The sequence below is a fragment of the Octopus bimaculoides genome, chromosome 6 (genome assembly GCF_046866305.1).
Source record: "Octopus bimaculoides isolate indiv1 chromosome 6, ASM4686630v1, whole genome shotgun sequence".
Taxonomy (NCBI): domain Eukaryota; kingdom Metazoa; phylum Mollusca; class Cephalopoda; order Octopoda; family Octopodidae; genus Octopus; species Octopus bimaculoides.
In genome coordinates, this window is record NC_142933.1 from 98,258,085 (window position 1) to 98,273,723 (window position 15,639).

The 15,639-nt window shown below is 35.0% G+C and overlaps 1 protein-coding gene across 2 annotated transcripts in view; it reads right to left on the reverse strand.

Moving 5' to 3' along the window:
• Nucleotides 1-15,639, reverse strand: part of LOC106875146 (sec1 family domain-containing protein 2) — a 31,615-nt gene that overhangs the window by 15,509 nt on the left and 467 nt on the right. For both annotated transcript variants that reach the window (XR_016242366.1, XM_014923148.2), the window contains exons 2-10: nt 13,775-13,974; nt 12,519-12,767; nt 11,490-11,633; nt 9,674-9,748; nt 8,472-8,603; nt 7,490-7,662; nt 5,440-5,557; nt 4,350-4,471; nt 1,845-2,066 (exon numbers count right to left, since the gene is read on the reverse strand). Coding sequence is in view for 1 of the 2 variants with exons in the window: in XM_014923148.2 (XP_014778634.1) it covers nt 1,845-2,066; nt 4,350-4,471; nt 5,440-5,557; nt 7,490-7,662; nt 8,472-8,603; nt 9,674-9,748; nt 11,490-11,633; nt 12,519-12,767; nt 13,775-13,948 (1,409 nt within the window). In the remaining variant the exon portion in view is untranslated. The remainder of the gene's footprint in view (nt 1-1,844; nt 2,067-4,349; nt 4,472-5,439; nt 5,558-7,489; nt 7,663-8,471; nt 8,604-9,673; nt 9,749-11,489; nt 11,634-12,518; nt 12,768-13,774; nt 13,975-15,639) is intronic.

Consider the following 15,639-nt stretch of genomic DNA (forward strand, 5'->3'; position numbering starts at 1 on the left):
AATGGTGCTTTTTACGTGCCACTGGTTATTAAAACATAATATTCTGCTTAAGCTAACTGATATGTAGTCACTTAATCTACTAGAAATAGCAACCAAATCTCCTCAAATTATACTCTAGAGGAGTGGTTATGGTTATTAGTCTTTTTAATTTTGTGGTAGTACACTCAAGATCAAACAAAAAAATTATTATGGCACACATTGCATGGAAAATTAGAAAAAGGACTGTTTTAAAATTAAAAATTTGATAACAAAGAAAACTATGTCTTTGTATTTTTAATTGTACACATATATAACAAAATTATAGGTGAGAATTTTTTTAAACTTCAAGCAGTGTAAAGATTTTCTAAAGCCTTAAATTTGCTTGCTCATCCATTTTTGCATCTGTTTTCTATGCTAATATGGGTTAGATAAATATATAATATCAAAGCATTATATTACAGCTGGATGCCCTCCCTATCACTTACCCGTACCTGTTTTTCAAGTAATCAAGCTCCAATTCCAAACATCTTAAAAGGTGCACAACCAGATGATTTGTTGACAGGGAAATAAGAGTGTCACCACTTGTAGTTCGGTGTTTTCTCATGCAAAGCACGCAGGAAGTAAACATTTGCATAGATGAATGCACACACACACACACACATGTGACAGGCTTTGTACAGTTTCCCCCAATCAAATTCACTCATAAGATAATTTTTAAAAATCTAAGGTGCACCTAGATCATCATCATCATCATCGTTTAACGTCCGCTTTCCATGCTAGCATGGGTTGGACGACTTGACTGAGGACTGGTGAAACCGGATGGCAACACCAGGCTCCAATCTAAATTTGGCAGAGTTTCTACAGCTGGATGCCCTTCCTAACGCCAACCACTCAGAGAGTGTAGTAGGTGCTTTTACGTGTCACCTGCACGAAGGCCAGTCAGGCGATACTGGCAACGGCCACGCTCGAAATGGTGTCTTTTATGTGCCACCCGCACAAGCCAGTCCAGGGGCACTGGCAACGATCTCACTCGAAAATCCTACGGAGGCCAATCAGGCGGTACTGGCAACGGCCACGCTCAAAATGGTGCATCTTATGTGCCACCTGCACAAGAGCCAGTTCAGGGGCACTGGCAACGATCTCACTTGGCTTGCCGGGTCTTCTCATGCACAGCACATTTCCAAAGGTCTCGGTCAGTAGTCATCGCCTCGGTGAGGCCCAATGTACGAAGGTCTTGCCTCACCACCTCAGCCCAGGTCTTCCTGGGCCTACCTCTTCCACGGGTTCCCTCAACTGTTAGGGTGTGGCACTTTTTCATGCAGCTATCCTCATCCATTCTCACCACATGTCCATACCAGCGCAATCGTCTCTCTTGCACACCACAACTGATGCTTCTAATGTTCAGCTTTTCTCTCAAGATACTTACACTCTGACGGGTATTCACATTGACATTACACATCCAACGGAGCATACTGGCTTCATTCCTTGCGAGCTTACGTATGTCCTCAGCAGTTACAGCCCATGTTTCACTGCCATGTAGCATGGCTGTTCGTACACATGCGTCATACAGTCTGCCTTTTAGATATTTCTTATAAAGTACTACTTGAGAATGACTGTCTTAGAGTCTTAAAAGAGACTTATTAAATAGTGTAGCATTCAATAATGTAGCCCTGGATACTTCTAAAAAGACTGAAAAACTATCAATTATAGATCTGCTGGATTAAGATTCAACTGGTGAACAAAAACAATGCATTTCATTTGAGCCTCAGAAAATTCCGGTTTGGTGAAACATACAAAAACATATGGAATGAAATGGAAACAAAGTAAACTTGTCATATGGTAATATAAATTCTATCACAAATTACCTTCCTTCATGAGGTTTATGTCGTTCGCTTTGACACATCCGTAATATTTCAGAGATTTCACTCAAAGGAGAGACATTCTTTTCAGCAGTAGTTTGTAAAATAACTTTTTCCATTCCTTGAAGATGTTTAAAATGACTATTAGATGGATGGTTTGACATTTGTACAGCAGCCAAAGCAACTTGTATTGCTGCCAAATGTTTTTGAATCACATCATATCTTCCCCTGGAAATGAAAAAAAGAAAAAATAGAGATTCTTTTTTTTTTTTTTTTCTCTCTTTCTGCAATAAAACTTCAAGAATTTTACAGCTTTACAACATAATCCCACATTTTACAATATTATTTGTTTGGAAAAAGAACAGAATATTACATGTAATTTTGTGAATAAAAATCATACATTTTACAGAAGTTGTCATCAGTTAATTAGAACAAAGTGCATGGTATTACATGGCATTCGCAATGACTGCCACATGTAACATTGTGCTCAATGTAAATCCTAGTGAAAACTTATTGAATTAAAATGAAGTTGCAAGAAAGTACATAAAACATTTAGGACAAACAGTTTTTCTGTTAAATTCTCCCATTTTCTTAGCTTCAGTTTCTATTAGTGACAGACCAATTTCATTCCTACTTTATAGCTATATCATAAATGAAAATGTAAGCACTGAGCTTCAAAAAACAATCACTTCAAGAATATGTAAATATTCTAATTCATAACAGTATCCATGTTATTGTTGAAAACTGAATGCATAAAAATAAAACATGATATACTGTATCCATCCACCAGGCCTTGTACTGAATGCTATGTCTTAGGCCTCCTTCTCAGAATATTGACTTCCTGAAATTCTTTTGCAGTGTAGGTTTTTCTGCAGTTATTGATTTGCAACTTTTCAAGAGGAATGTGAGGCTGAATTTAAGATGTTTCTAGCAGCAGTGGTTTTTCAAAATGGTTCATTATGACAAAATATGTAAGGCAGCGAGCTGGCAGAATCGCTAGCACGCTGGATCAGGTGCTTAGCAATATTTCACCCATTGCTACATTCAGAGTTCAAATTCCGCCGAGGTCAGCTTTGCGTTTCATCCTTCCAGAGTCGATAAAATTAGTACCAGTTACACACTGGGGTTGATGTATTCAACTTAATCCCTTCCCCCAAAATTTGAGGCCTTGTGCTTCTAGTACAAAGGATTATGACAAATTATGTAGGAGGCAGTGAGCTGGCACAATTATTAGCATGTTGTACAAAATTCATAGTGACATTTCTTCTGGCTCTTTATGTTCCGATTTCAAATCCTTGCCAAGGTCAATTTTGCCCTTCATCCCATCAGGGTCAATGAAATAAAGTACCAGTCAAACGCTAGGGTCAACATACTTGGCTTTCCCCTTCCATTCAAAACTGTTCGCCTTGAACTCTGCAACAGACCAGCGTCTTATTCAAAGTGAGTGTTGTGATCTTAGTCACTCATACACTGAAGAAGCCAGTCCTACAGCTTGAGGAAAAAGAAAAAAAAAAAGTAGATGCTAGTAATTGGTCATGACCCAATTTTTACCAATTTCCTGTGGAGGTTGGTAAAATAAGAACTGTTTAAGTAATCAAATAAATCTAATCAATTATAACCACCTCTTTATATGTGTGATCTTTTGCTTATTTTCAAAATAATTATTTCTGATGACCAGAATAAATAAAACAAGAAAAAGAAATCTCTAATGTAATTAATAAATTAGATTTAAACTTTTTTTCTCTAGCTATGAGTTACAAAAAAATAATGGAATAGTTTTTTTAACTACTTTATTTTTTTAATAAACAAAGAAATCATTTTTAATGTTAAAAGTTCTCTGTGTAAATATTACTTTGTTTTTTTTTCCTTTTTTTTTTAAATCATGACACTCATCAACTATTAAGATCCTTTGAAGAATCATAGAGAGGTAATCAATTGAGTTTAAAGACAATTATTAGCTAAGAAAGAATCAGGGTCATTTTACAGTATTATAGATCCCTAGGCAGAAGAATGTTCTGGGCTCTATTGTACTTATGCATTGACTGCAAACCACAACATACATAGAAGCTCCTGGGCAACTGGCCCGGTGTACCCATGTCTTGAGATGGTACTGAAAAGAATAACGTGTGACATGCAAACAACCACTTCACCATGTTGCATGGTTTAGTTTATGTGGAGTGAAATACACAAAAATTATGTTTGGATCAGTTTATGCAACCATATTTCTAATTCTGTCCTTTGAAATGAATAAATAAATATTAATTAAACTATATATTGCATTTATGAAAGCTTTCTGCTAATCTTTCAAAGTTAACTTTATGTAAACCCCAAATGAACTGAATTTTTTTTGTCTGATTCTAATAATAATGAGTTTATTGTATATATTGTTCAAATGCACAACTAACAATCTTTTTTTAATGGTTTAGCGATGATTACCTCCCCTGACTCTTCAGTAGATCTAAAGGATGTGTAAGGAGCTAATTTATTTGCAAAAAAAAGCTTAAAACATACTTGAACAAATTAAGTGTTGATTTTATACTGTCAACAATGTTTCGATTCACAGCGACTTTAACGGGGAGCTTTTCTTCCACTGCAGCTTGAAGAACACTGGCGTTAATTTCTGACATTGCTTCCTGTGGAGAAATTTAGTCAAAAAATATATAGTACAAATGCACAAACATATATTTCCAAATATCTTTCTTTGTATTTCTTTTTTAAAAAAAAAAAAGACCTTACCTAATCCTCTTAATATATTGCTTTAATATTCAATGCCATATTTCAGTCCATAATGGCTACCTCTGAAGAGTGCAGGGTTACATAATCAGACTTATCTAATATTCCGTTGAACCCCTAGTGTGAAACCGATTAGTAAGATCAGCCGTAATGGTTATATAATACTGCACACTTCAATTAATATATATATATATATATATATATATATATATATTTATATTTAATTTCATTTTTTTATGTATTTCTTCTTTGAAATACTAGGTCACTTATCAACTATTTGTGAATAAAATAATTCTAAAACTATGACCAACATTTAGGCACAGCTATGGTTGTGTTGTTAAAAAATTGCTTTGCACCCATACTGTTTCAGGTTCAGTCCTACTGTGCAGTACTTTGGGCTACTATTTTCTGCTATAGCCTTAAACTGACCAACAAATATCATGTGAGTGAATTTGGTAGATGGAAACTGTACAGAAACTCACCAAATTTATAACTTTGTATGTGTGTGTCCATGTGCACATGTTTGTTTGCACATCTGTGTGCTTGTCAACTTGTGTTGGTTTGTTAACATCCCCATATTCTAGGGGTTCAGCAAAAAAGAGACCAACAAAATAAAGTAGCAAACTCAAAATAACCGCTGGAGTCAATGTGATCGACTAAACCCTTTAATGTGTTGCTGCAGCATGGCCACATTCCCTTGAATGAAGCCAGTAAAAAGAAACAAAAATAATATCTGCAAATTAATATTAGCAGATATTGGTAATTTTCTAATTTACAAAACATAAATTAAGACATGGACACTAGATTATAACATTTACTAATTGAACAACAGAAAATAGAAATAGAACAACCAAGGCTGTTCAAATACCTTTTGATTATTTTTTATAAGAATATTAATGAGATCCCTTTCATTCTCATCATAAGCAGAAACCAAACATCCTGGAGCAATGGCAGGTTCATCAGAAGATACTGGTTTTTCTGAAACACTATTGAAATAAACAAAATGTTGATAAAGTCTTTTAAAATTTTCTTAAAGATTTGAAAGATAGTGGAGATTTGATTTGACTATAAATATATATATCTGTAATTCCAGAGACAAATGGTGGATGTCAGAGACCAAGTAGATAAGAATTGGAATGATTCAGTGAAGTCAATGCAGTTTATTTTGGAAGAGGTGATGGCATTAATACATGGCCAGATAGTGAATTATAAAGAAATGAGATTCTGTTATTACCATTAACCCTTTAATTGTAAAATTAAATTTGATGATTATTCTAGTAATGATGTTAAATATCTACCAAACAATAGAATTGGTATTTTCTACAAATTGCCTCAATAAATCTGACATGTCTCATCAAGAAAATAATTTCAAACATGACATTCTTCAACAAAACATAGTGTGGTATATAAACTGCTTTCCACAGTTAAAAGTAATGAAATTTTGAGAGGATTTTTCTGATTTCCACAATAAAAGGGTTAATGACAATTGCACATCTATTAACAACCTATTTAAAAGTGATCTGTAAGGAATGTGAGATAATGTGAAGTATTCATATGTAATACACTTGATACTTCAAATAAGCTAAGATAGAAACTTGGTAAAGAATTTGTGAGGAGTCCTATGTATGCTGTAAGGAGTTTGTCATAGTGTATGCAGAAGTTAGGAGTTGTAATAGAGAAGCTTGTTTAATAGATATGAAGTTAATTTGTGACATGAATTATCATTCCAGCTATGTCATACAGAATGGAGTGAACAAAATCCAAAATCAAAATATGATGTGGCCACTTAAATGATCATATTTGATAAATGACAATTTAAGAAATAGAGATTAGATTTTGAATAGGAGACAGGACTTTATATGAAAAGTAGCTCTGACTTGTACAGTTTATCAAATTTATTTTAAAATTTTCTAAAGTTTACAAGTATTGGAAATTATGAGAGACAAGTAAAAACAATGTGTGTATAACATCATTAATACAGATATAATTTTTTGATAAGAAGTAACAAGAACAATGTGGTGGTGAGTTGAGCTATGAAGACATTTAAGAAAAACTAATAATTATACATAATTATATACAATATAAACTAACTGATCTACAGCATTGTATACTACAATTAATTAATGTGTACTAAATAATGCAAAATCTTATAATTCTAGACATATAAGGAAAAAAAGGATACTTTTCTTGTGATTGATTTCACTGGCCATTGACCATGCTAGGGAGGATTGTTTGTTTACTGCTGTATAAACAATCAAATCTATTTTGCTTTCAATATATTTCCATTCTTTAATTTCTTAACTGTAGACAAAATCATGTTGAGCTTTTTTAAATTTATCAATGTTTTAGAAGGTTTGGTTGATTTTAAATAAGTGGCACTCTTCAATTAGTTGTACTTTTCAGTTATTGTTTCATACTCATTTGGGACTCTACTTTTGATTTTAGTTCTGTATTTGCATATTACAAGGGCAAGAAAATTGGTAACAGTAGATTTGTCTTTTAAACACTTCTTATAACAACATTCTCTCCATCAAAAATATAACTCATTGCTTAGCAATTCAGAAACTGCTGTTAAACACCATCAACATGAATGATTTGTGATCTGGAAATAGTTAAAGCTGTTATTCTGCCCCAAGGCAAGCCTCACTCAACCAGCCCATGAACAAAAACAATCCAAACATGATCAAACTATCAACTTTTTTTCTAGACATAGTTTATCATGGATTTCATTATCCAACATGTTTCTCCAAGTTTAAAACAGTAGGAAAAAAAGAGTTTCTTTGAATAAGAACTGAAATAGAACTACAAACATACAAACATACAAAAGCAAATCCATCTTCCAACAGTTGGCATGGTGTGTCAGCATTGCAAACTATGTCAAACAAGTTCATATTGAATACAATAATTTCTGAACTTACTTTGAATCTGGCCTCATGGATTCCATGTTTATATTACGGTCAATGATGTGTCCAGGTAATGAAGGTAAAATTGACAATATTTTATCAAAGAGAGTTTCTGTCTGATGACCAACAGCACCAACAATGTCCAAAGAACGATCCACAAAAATAACCGATGCTTTACTGGCACAATTCTATTTCAGGTGAAAATATAAAACATACTAGTTAAAATAAGATAGGGCTATGGTTTTTTCAACGCTTTTCACAAATATCATTAATTAGTGTTTTTAGTATTAACCTAAATATTTTACCAAGATGTGATAGAGTTAAAAAAATGTTGTGTTAACAGTTGAGGGAAGCCAGATTCTTAGATGGATGAAGGAAGAATGAGACAGGATAGATGTAGTAGACGTTTAAATCATTCAATTCTGATGAGAGCTGATGTAAAACAGAGACAAAGGGAAGAGATGCTGCAGTGCACACCTGACCTCAGGAACTGGGCTTCATTGATGATAATATGGACAAAATAAAATTCTAACAAAAATACAGGCTCTCTTGGTGTGGAGTGGGATAGGTAAAAGAAATTTGTGCGATTGACTCATAACATACTCTTTATTATTAATATTGCATACATATATATATATAGTTGTACTGATGCCTATAGCAATGAACATTGTATCCAGCTTTATGGGCAACGAATTATGATTAGGTGAATCATAGTCCTGCATTTGAGAGCCAATTGCCTTTGTCATAGATATGGTACACCATCAGTGTATATTTATGAACTGATGCCCCTTCAGTCAGTAAGATGTCATCATATTGATTCGGTCACATGTCACACTATGTTTTCCCTGTAGGTAGTCATTGACCTGCAGCTGTTTAAAATGGAAACTAGCCACATCGATAACACCAGTCGAAGAAAGCCAGCATCTCCTCTGACCAACTAATAAATAAATGAATAAATGCACACACACACACCCACATACAAACATATATTTCTTACTTTTCGTCGAGATTTTGCAGGTCCATAGTTTTCTAATTCCATAGCAATACATCGACTGGTATGTCCAACGGAATAGATGTCTTCTTTTACGGAGAGTTGTTCCAAAATGTCATTAAATGATGACACAAACATCTGAAAAGATAGGCAAGTAACACAACTTATAATTAATTCCAAAATTAAAAATAAACTACTAAAAATGCAATGGCAAGTATTTATTGACCTTTTTCTTTCCTTTAAAAATCAGCACAAACTTTCTGGACAACCCAATATATTCATAAGTCTTGAGGTTTTGGTTATGTATTTGAATGCATGTTTTTTGATGATTCCCAAAGCACCTATTATCATAGCGATTGTTTCCCAGTAGCAAAACATTGCTTTTACAGTACTCCCACTTGCAACAAGAAGCTGTACCAACTCATAACACCTATTTACAGCTAAAGCGATTTGGCCATTAAGAGCTTAAAATTCTATATATATGAATAAAATTGTTTTCTAGTGCTGGGTTACAAACTGATGTCTTTTCAGCTTAGAATCAATTACTGTCAGAAACTAACAATTATACAAAATATCTCTTAATAAAGGAAGATGAACTCTATTATAACATTTTTTTTTTTTTTATGAATATCAAATTTTTTCAGTAGTTAAGCATCATAAATTTGAATTAGAAAATTGTTTAGCACCTACATAGCTTCCCCAGAACATCTGGATGGAAGTTGCCAAAAATAAAAGAAATCTCTCCAGTTTGATAAAAATTGGTTTAAATCAAATTCTGTTTTAGTTTTTTTTTTTAATGTATCTAAGCTTACAATACTATTAAATTCATTTCAATAGTAGCCAAGAATCAACAATTAACTATGAATATCATCATCATCATCATCATTTAACATCCATTTCCCATGCTGGCATGGGTTGGATGGTATATAAAATGTAAAGAATGATTTTTTTTCCTTTAGATCATTATAATTTGGTAATTTACTATGAAATTCCAATTGGTAAAAACAGCAGTTATTTAGCAACTAATCACATTTGATACTGCTTTAATCTTCCCTTTATCTTCATCTTTTAGTTAGAATTATCTAGTTACATGAAATGTTGATTCAATATAAAATCTAATTTGTGGAGATTTGATGTTATGATAAGCAAGTCATGTTGCTTTTACAATATTAAATTACATAAAAATAAATCTCAAAAGATTTACATACTTTGTATAATGTTTGTAAATTTCTTGGCAACTGTGAAATTTCCAAATCTGGAAGACAGCTCGTTGTTTTCTCTGGCTAAAAAAAAGAAGAAAAAAAAGAGAGAAAAAATGAATAAGCAACAATTGCTAAACAAAATACTAAATTATCAAAATTTCTAACACTTTTTATGATTGTGCAGGTTATATGTTTAATCTTGTAATAAAATGGTAGAAAGGAAAATTAAGAATTTTTGATATTCCTGACTCTCTCGAGGATAAAAGTGAAGAAAGAGATGCTAAATTAAAGGGGTACCAAAACACTAAATCTCTGTTTTATAAAACAGTCATACCTTGAGTCAACAAGGGAGCAGCTATATGATCCCTTCACCAGCAGGAAACAGATTAATTACTATTTATATGAACTCATTAGAGAGGAAAAAATTAATAGAAATCACTTTTGTTGTACCTCCTTAGCAAGAGGGATTTAACTAGAATTTGTAGGTTAACTGTGCTGGTTATTTAAAATACTGTGTTGTAGTCTCTTTTATATTATTTTTTATAATAAGATATATTAAATATCACCGTCTCTCAGCATATATTATTTTGTACATTAACCACATCATAAATTCTATTATAGGAAGGAAGTTAGTTTTTGTATGTGGCAGATGTTCAGGTGCAATAAAGACTGTAAACAAACAGGAAACAACTTCTATCTCATTCCAGAGTGAAAAACTAGAGGTAGTCGATAGCTTCCGCTATCTGGGTGACCAAGTTAGTAGAGGGGTGGGTAAGCTGAAAGTGTAGCTGCTAGAATAAGAATAGCCTGGGCAAAGTTTAGAGAGCTCTTACCTCTGCTGGCGACAATGGGATTCTCACTCAGAGTAAAAGGCAGACTGTATGACGCATGTGTACGAACAGCCATGCTACATGGCAGTGAAACATGGGCTGTAACTGCTGAGGACATGCGTAAGCTCGCAAGGAATGAAGCCAGTATGCTCCGTTGGATGTGTAATGTCAATGTGAATACCCGTCAGAGTGTAAGTATCTTGAGAGAAAAGCTGAACATTAGAAGCATCAATTGTGGTGTGCAAGAGAGACGATTGCGCTGGTATGGACATGTGGTGAGAATGGATGAGGATAGCTGCGTGAAAAAGTGCCACACCCTAACAGTTGAGGGAACCCGTGAAAGAGGTAGGCCCAGGAAGACCTGGGCTGAGGTGGTGAGGCAAGACCTTCGTACATTGGGCCTCACCGAGGCGATGACTACTGACCGAGACCTTTGGAAATGTGCTGTGCGTGAGAAGACCCGGCAAGCCAAGTGAGATCGTTGCCAGTGCCCCTAGACTGGCTCTTGTGCGGGTGGCACATAAGATGCACCATTTCGAGCATGGCCATTGCCAGTACCGCCTGACTGGCCTTCGTAGGAATTTCGAGCGAGATCGTTGCCAGTGCCCCTGGACTGGCTCTTGTGTGGGTGGCACATAAAAGACACCATTTCGAGCGTGGCCGTTGCCAGTACCGCCTGACTGGCCTTCGTGCGGGTGACACCTAAAAACACCCACTACACTCTCTAAGTGGTTGGCGTTAGGAAGGGTATCCAGCTGTAGAAACTCTGCCAAATTAGATTGGAGCCTGGTGTTGCCATCCGGTTTCACCAGTCCTCAGTCAAATCGTCCAACCCATGCTAGCATGGAAAGCGGACGTTAAATGATGATGATGATGAGGATGATAAATGTATGATGAAAAACTTTGGTAAACATTATTATCTATAAATGTTTCAAAATCTCTCAAGTAATTAGCAATTTCAAAACCCTGTTATTAAAGACTATCAAACTTACTCTTGCAGCTCGAATACGTAGATCAATCTCTTTCACATCTGCTTTTGATAAAGGGAACATCTCAGTATATGCGGGGTTTATGAAGAGATTTTCCCCCACGGTTATTGTGGATAATGGAACATGAGTGATTTCGACTGTATAATTCTGAAGAAGAAGAAATATTTAGAATATAAACAAGAAAGAAAGTAAGGCAAATATATACATATTTAATCCTGAAAAATTCATCATTATTATTTCTCTAACTTACAAAATAATGGTAAATTTCTTTCATAATCCTTATAAAAATATTTTACATAATTACTCAACATTGCCACCATTTTTTCAAGAGAAACATGCCCTCAGTTATTTTTGTCTTGAAGAAAATAGAGTCTTGCAGGGGACAAGGGAACCCTTCTTATGCTAGTGCCATGATAAATGCACCCAGCTCACTCTGTAGTGGAGCTAGCAAATGAAGGGATACAATGCACTGTAGAAGGGTGCTTTAGTCTTTTTGAAGACATGACAAACTTCTCTAGTGATAATGACTACAATGAAATGCATGTCACACACTTACCAGCATTATTCTCATTGTCTTAATATCTACTTTTCCATGCTTGCATGGGTCAGACAGAACTTGTTGAGGCAAATCCTCTATGGCTGGATGCCCTTCTTATTGCCAATCTTCACGTTTCCAAGTATGGTAACATTTCACTATGGCTGGACAGGTTTCCATGGAAGATTGGAAAGATATGTCACTGCTTGTATGATGGTAACACTCATTCACAACTATCATAAAGACAAAGAGACACAAACACACACACACACACACATGCGCACATGCGCACATATGCACATGATGGGTTTTTTTCAGTTTCTGTCTACCGAATCCACTCACAAGTCTTTGGGCTATAGCAGAAGACACTTGCTCAAGGTTCCATACAGTAGGACTGAACTTGAAAGCACATGGTCAAGAAGTGTACTTCTTAACCACACAGTAATGCCTGTCCCTATAAATTTATATTTAATTTTTAAACAAACTGTTATACTTACAAGATTTCCAAGCCACTCCAATACATTGTCTTCAAACTGGTGAAATATTTGTTGTCCCGCTGAATTGGGTAAATCAGCTCCCTGGATACTGCTTTTGCACAGGGCATGAGTATAGGGGCTGACAGTTGTGATAATAATTACATATTGAAATTGGCTGGATTGGATTATATCTTGGATGACAGCAGCCGTTACATTTTGAAGAAGTGAGCTCACAATGAAAACACCTTTCTTCTGAGAAGGAAGAGCTCTCTACAAATGAACCAGAAAAAGAAAAAATCAGAGAATAGAATCAAAATTAATCTTATCATTAATAATGGTCAAAAATTACACATTCTTCAAAACTATAATTGTCATTTTAAAGTAATTTTATGAGATAACCCTGTGAATTCTTTTTCAATCATCTGATAAGCCTAATGTCATTATTGTCATCTAACATTCATTGGATGGTTTGACAGGATCCGGCAAGCCTCAAGGCTGCATTAAGCTCCAGCGTCAGCATTGGCACGACTTCTATGGCTGGATGCCATTCCTAACACCTACAGCTTAATAGTATAAAGCGGATGACTTTTTTCATGCCACCAGCAGTAGTGAGGTTGTATGACAAGAAAAGATCACGAAAAAGTCCCTCAACTAAGTCAGGGGAGTAAATATATTTTCCATTTCAGAGATATTTCACTGAAGAAATATTAGGGGTGTTTAAGTCTTAATAAAGAGAGCAAGCTGCAACAGGGCAACTGAGAAAGGCCTTTTCAAGCTCAAAAGATTCATAAGAACTGAGTGTAAATATCCTGAAATTCTGAAGGATAATATCTATTGCAGTTGAGATACGAGTGTATCTAGATTATTATTTATGAGAAAAAGATCTTCCAATCAGTCAAATGGAATTGTCTAAAAAAGTGGGTGAAGAATATCATTGAAATCGGTGAATATAGGAACAGCCGTCATTCCTCAAATGGTGCCACTAATGGCTGCAGAGTTCATAATAGGGGCAATGGTGTACTCGTAACTCACAAGGACACCACAGGATTTCTGGACTGTTTATTTTGATGATAGGCTTCTGTGCCTGAAATATATAAAGGTTATTAAATTTTTTCCTTGTCACATTGTAAGAATTTCTCCCTCTTCTCTGTTTTCTTATTCAACAAGATTGATTTATAGTTGATTAAAAGGAAAAGCATATTGAATAAATTTATAAATCCTTTTTGGATTAATTACTTAACAATGAGGCTGTAATCTATTTGAATATATAATCATACCTCAAAAGAAGAAAACTCTCTAACATCATTAACTCCAGCTTTTACAATTCTTGTGAGGCCACCATTCCAATGGAGGATTTCAGAAGATACATTATCAATAAATACAACACTATGTTTCAATTTGATACAAAGTGTAGACCATAAACTGTCTGCGTTGGCTGAAAGGGTGTTCATGGAGTATTATTTAGCATGAAAAGAATCTGTAGAAAATAAAAAGAAAAGTGATCAAAAGTATTTTTAAAGCAAAATAACTCTTACAATAAAATGGTGTTAGAAAATATTCAACAAGGAAGCCAATTTTGATTTATTAGGCAATAAATCCAAACATGAACAATATACCTTGCTCTCCTGGTGGGGAATTTGTCAAATTTACAAGCTGGATATTTGGGCTGCAAGCAGAAACATTACTTTGCTTGCTGAAACATTAAGGTTGACTGTCGGATGTGGTCAGCATTCGTAAGGGACATGGTGAACTCATTGGTCAGAGCTGGCTCAATCCACCCCAGGGTGAATGCCATTGCAAGTACAAGTAAGAGCAAGGCACAGTCAAAATAATTACTTCTCAGTAATTTTAACACCATGGAACTTAAGGATGACCATTTCTTAACCATGCCAACTCCAGAAGAGATGATTGTGTCTGAAGCTTTCAGTTTGACAGTTAGAGAATGCTATTTTGGTTAGTACCTGAACTGATAGGAACTGTCTTTGTCACTGACAGATGGAAAGCTTAGTGCACAGGCATTCAGTCATGTGATACAGTGGTCTTCTGCAAGGGAAATACAAATATTAACTGCTCACTGGTGCAAACTGATATCTCAGTCAAATTAAACAGCAGCCTGTTCCTTACAGTAAACCTAACACCTTGTTGGTGATGTCCTTTTAAAAGAATCTACAGTACACCACGACCTTGTTAAGAGAATCTTCTCCAAGTAGTCTAGTCTCACTGAGGACAACAACACTTACACTTTAGCACCTGAACTCCATGACTATCAAAGCTAGTTGTTGCTGGTGTGAGCTTGTTGAATTGTTTATATCAACATCAAACAGTGTTTGTATATTATTCATGACAAACCTGAGTAGTATATTGTTTCATGTTTTTACGACTGCTATATGGAATCTCCTAACAGGTGCAGCTTCCTTTCCAGGAAGTGAGATGAGTGGACGATTTTTAGGCACCTTTCCCAACTGGAGTGAGCATCACAGTTCTTACATACACTAGTCATACACCTGTAGGGAGCTGCTTCCATTTTAAATTTAGCCTCCAACTAGCGTTGCCCTGTGTCACTAACATTTAAAATCCTGATTAGAAGCTTCCAGTAAATTCAGACATGCTCTTGTCAGTAGACTCTACATCACTGCCAACAGTTTTAGGGGTCTAAAATCCAGATCCATGTTGTAGAAGAATATACCTGTGTGATGAAGCTTTATAATTAAGTTTGTGGTGCGCATTTCCCAGCTTCGTAATTTTTGCCGAGGTGAGAAAACCTTAGATACGCAATGTTCAAGAGTAAGACGAGACGTTCATGGTCCAAACGTCTTTAATTACAGGTGTGCTCAATCATTAAGCTAAGCTCTAAGTTGGACACTTGAATGTCAACAATTCTCTCTTCCTCAAGTAGGAAAGACACGAACTAGTTGTAACTGGTTCTTATTTATCAACTTCCAATGAACCAAAGACAGCTCTGGGGCCAAATTTAGCAACTGCAAAGTATCTCTCTTGTAAGTACCGCTCTTCACGCCCTAATTGAACACTAAAATATGGCATCATTTTTATAATAAATAACCTTACAAAAATTTCACCTAAGAAATAGAGATTTCGGTGTCTAATATCAACATATATTATGCACAAGTTTTGTTAAGAAGGT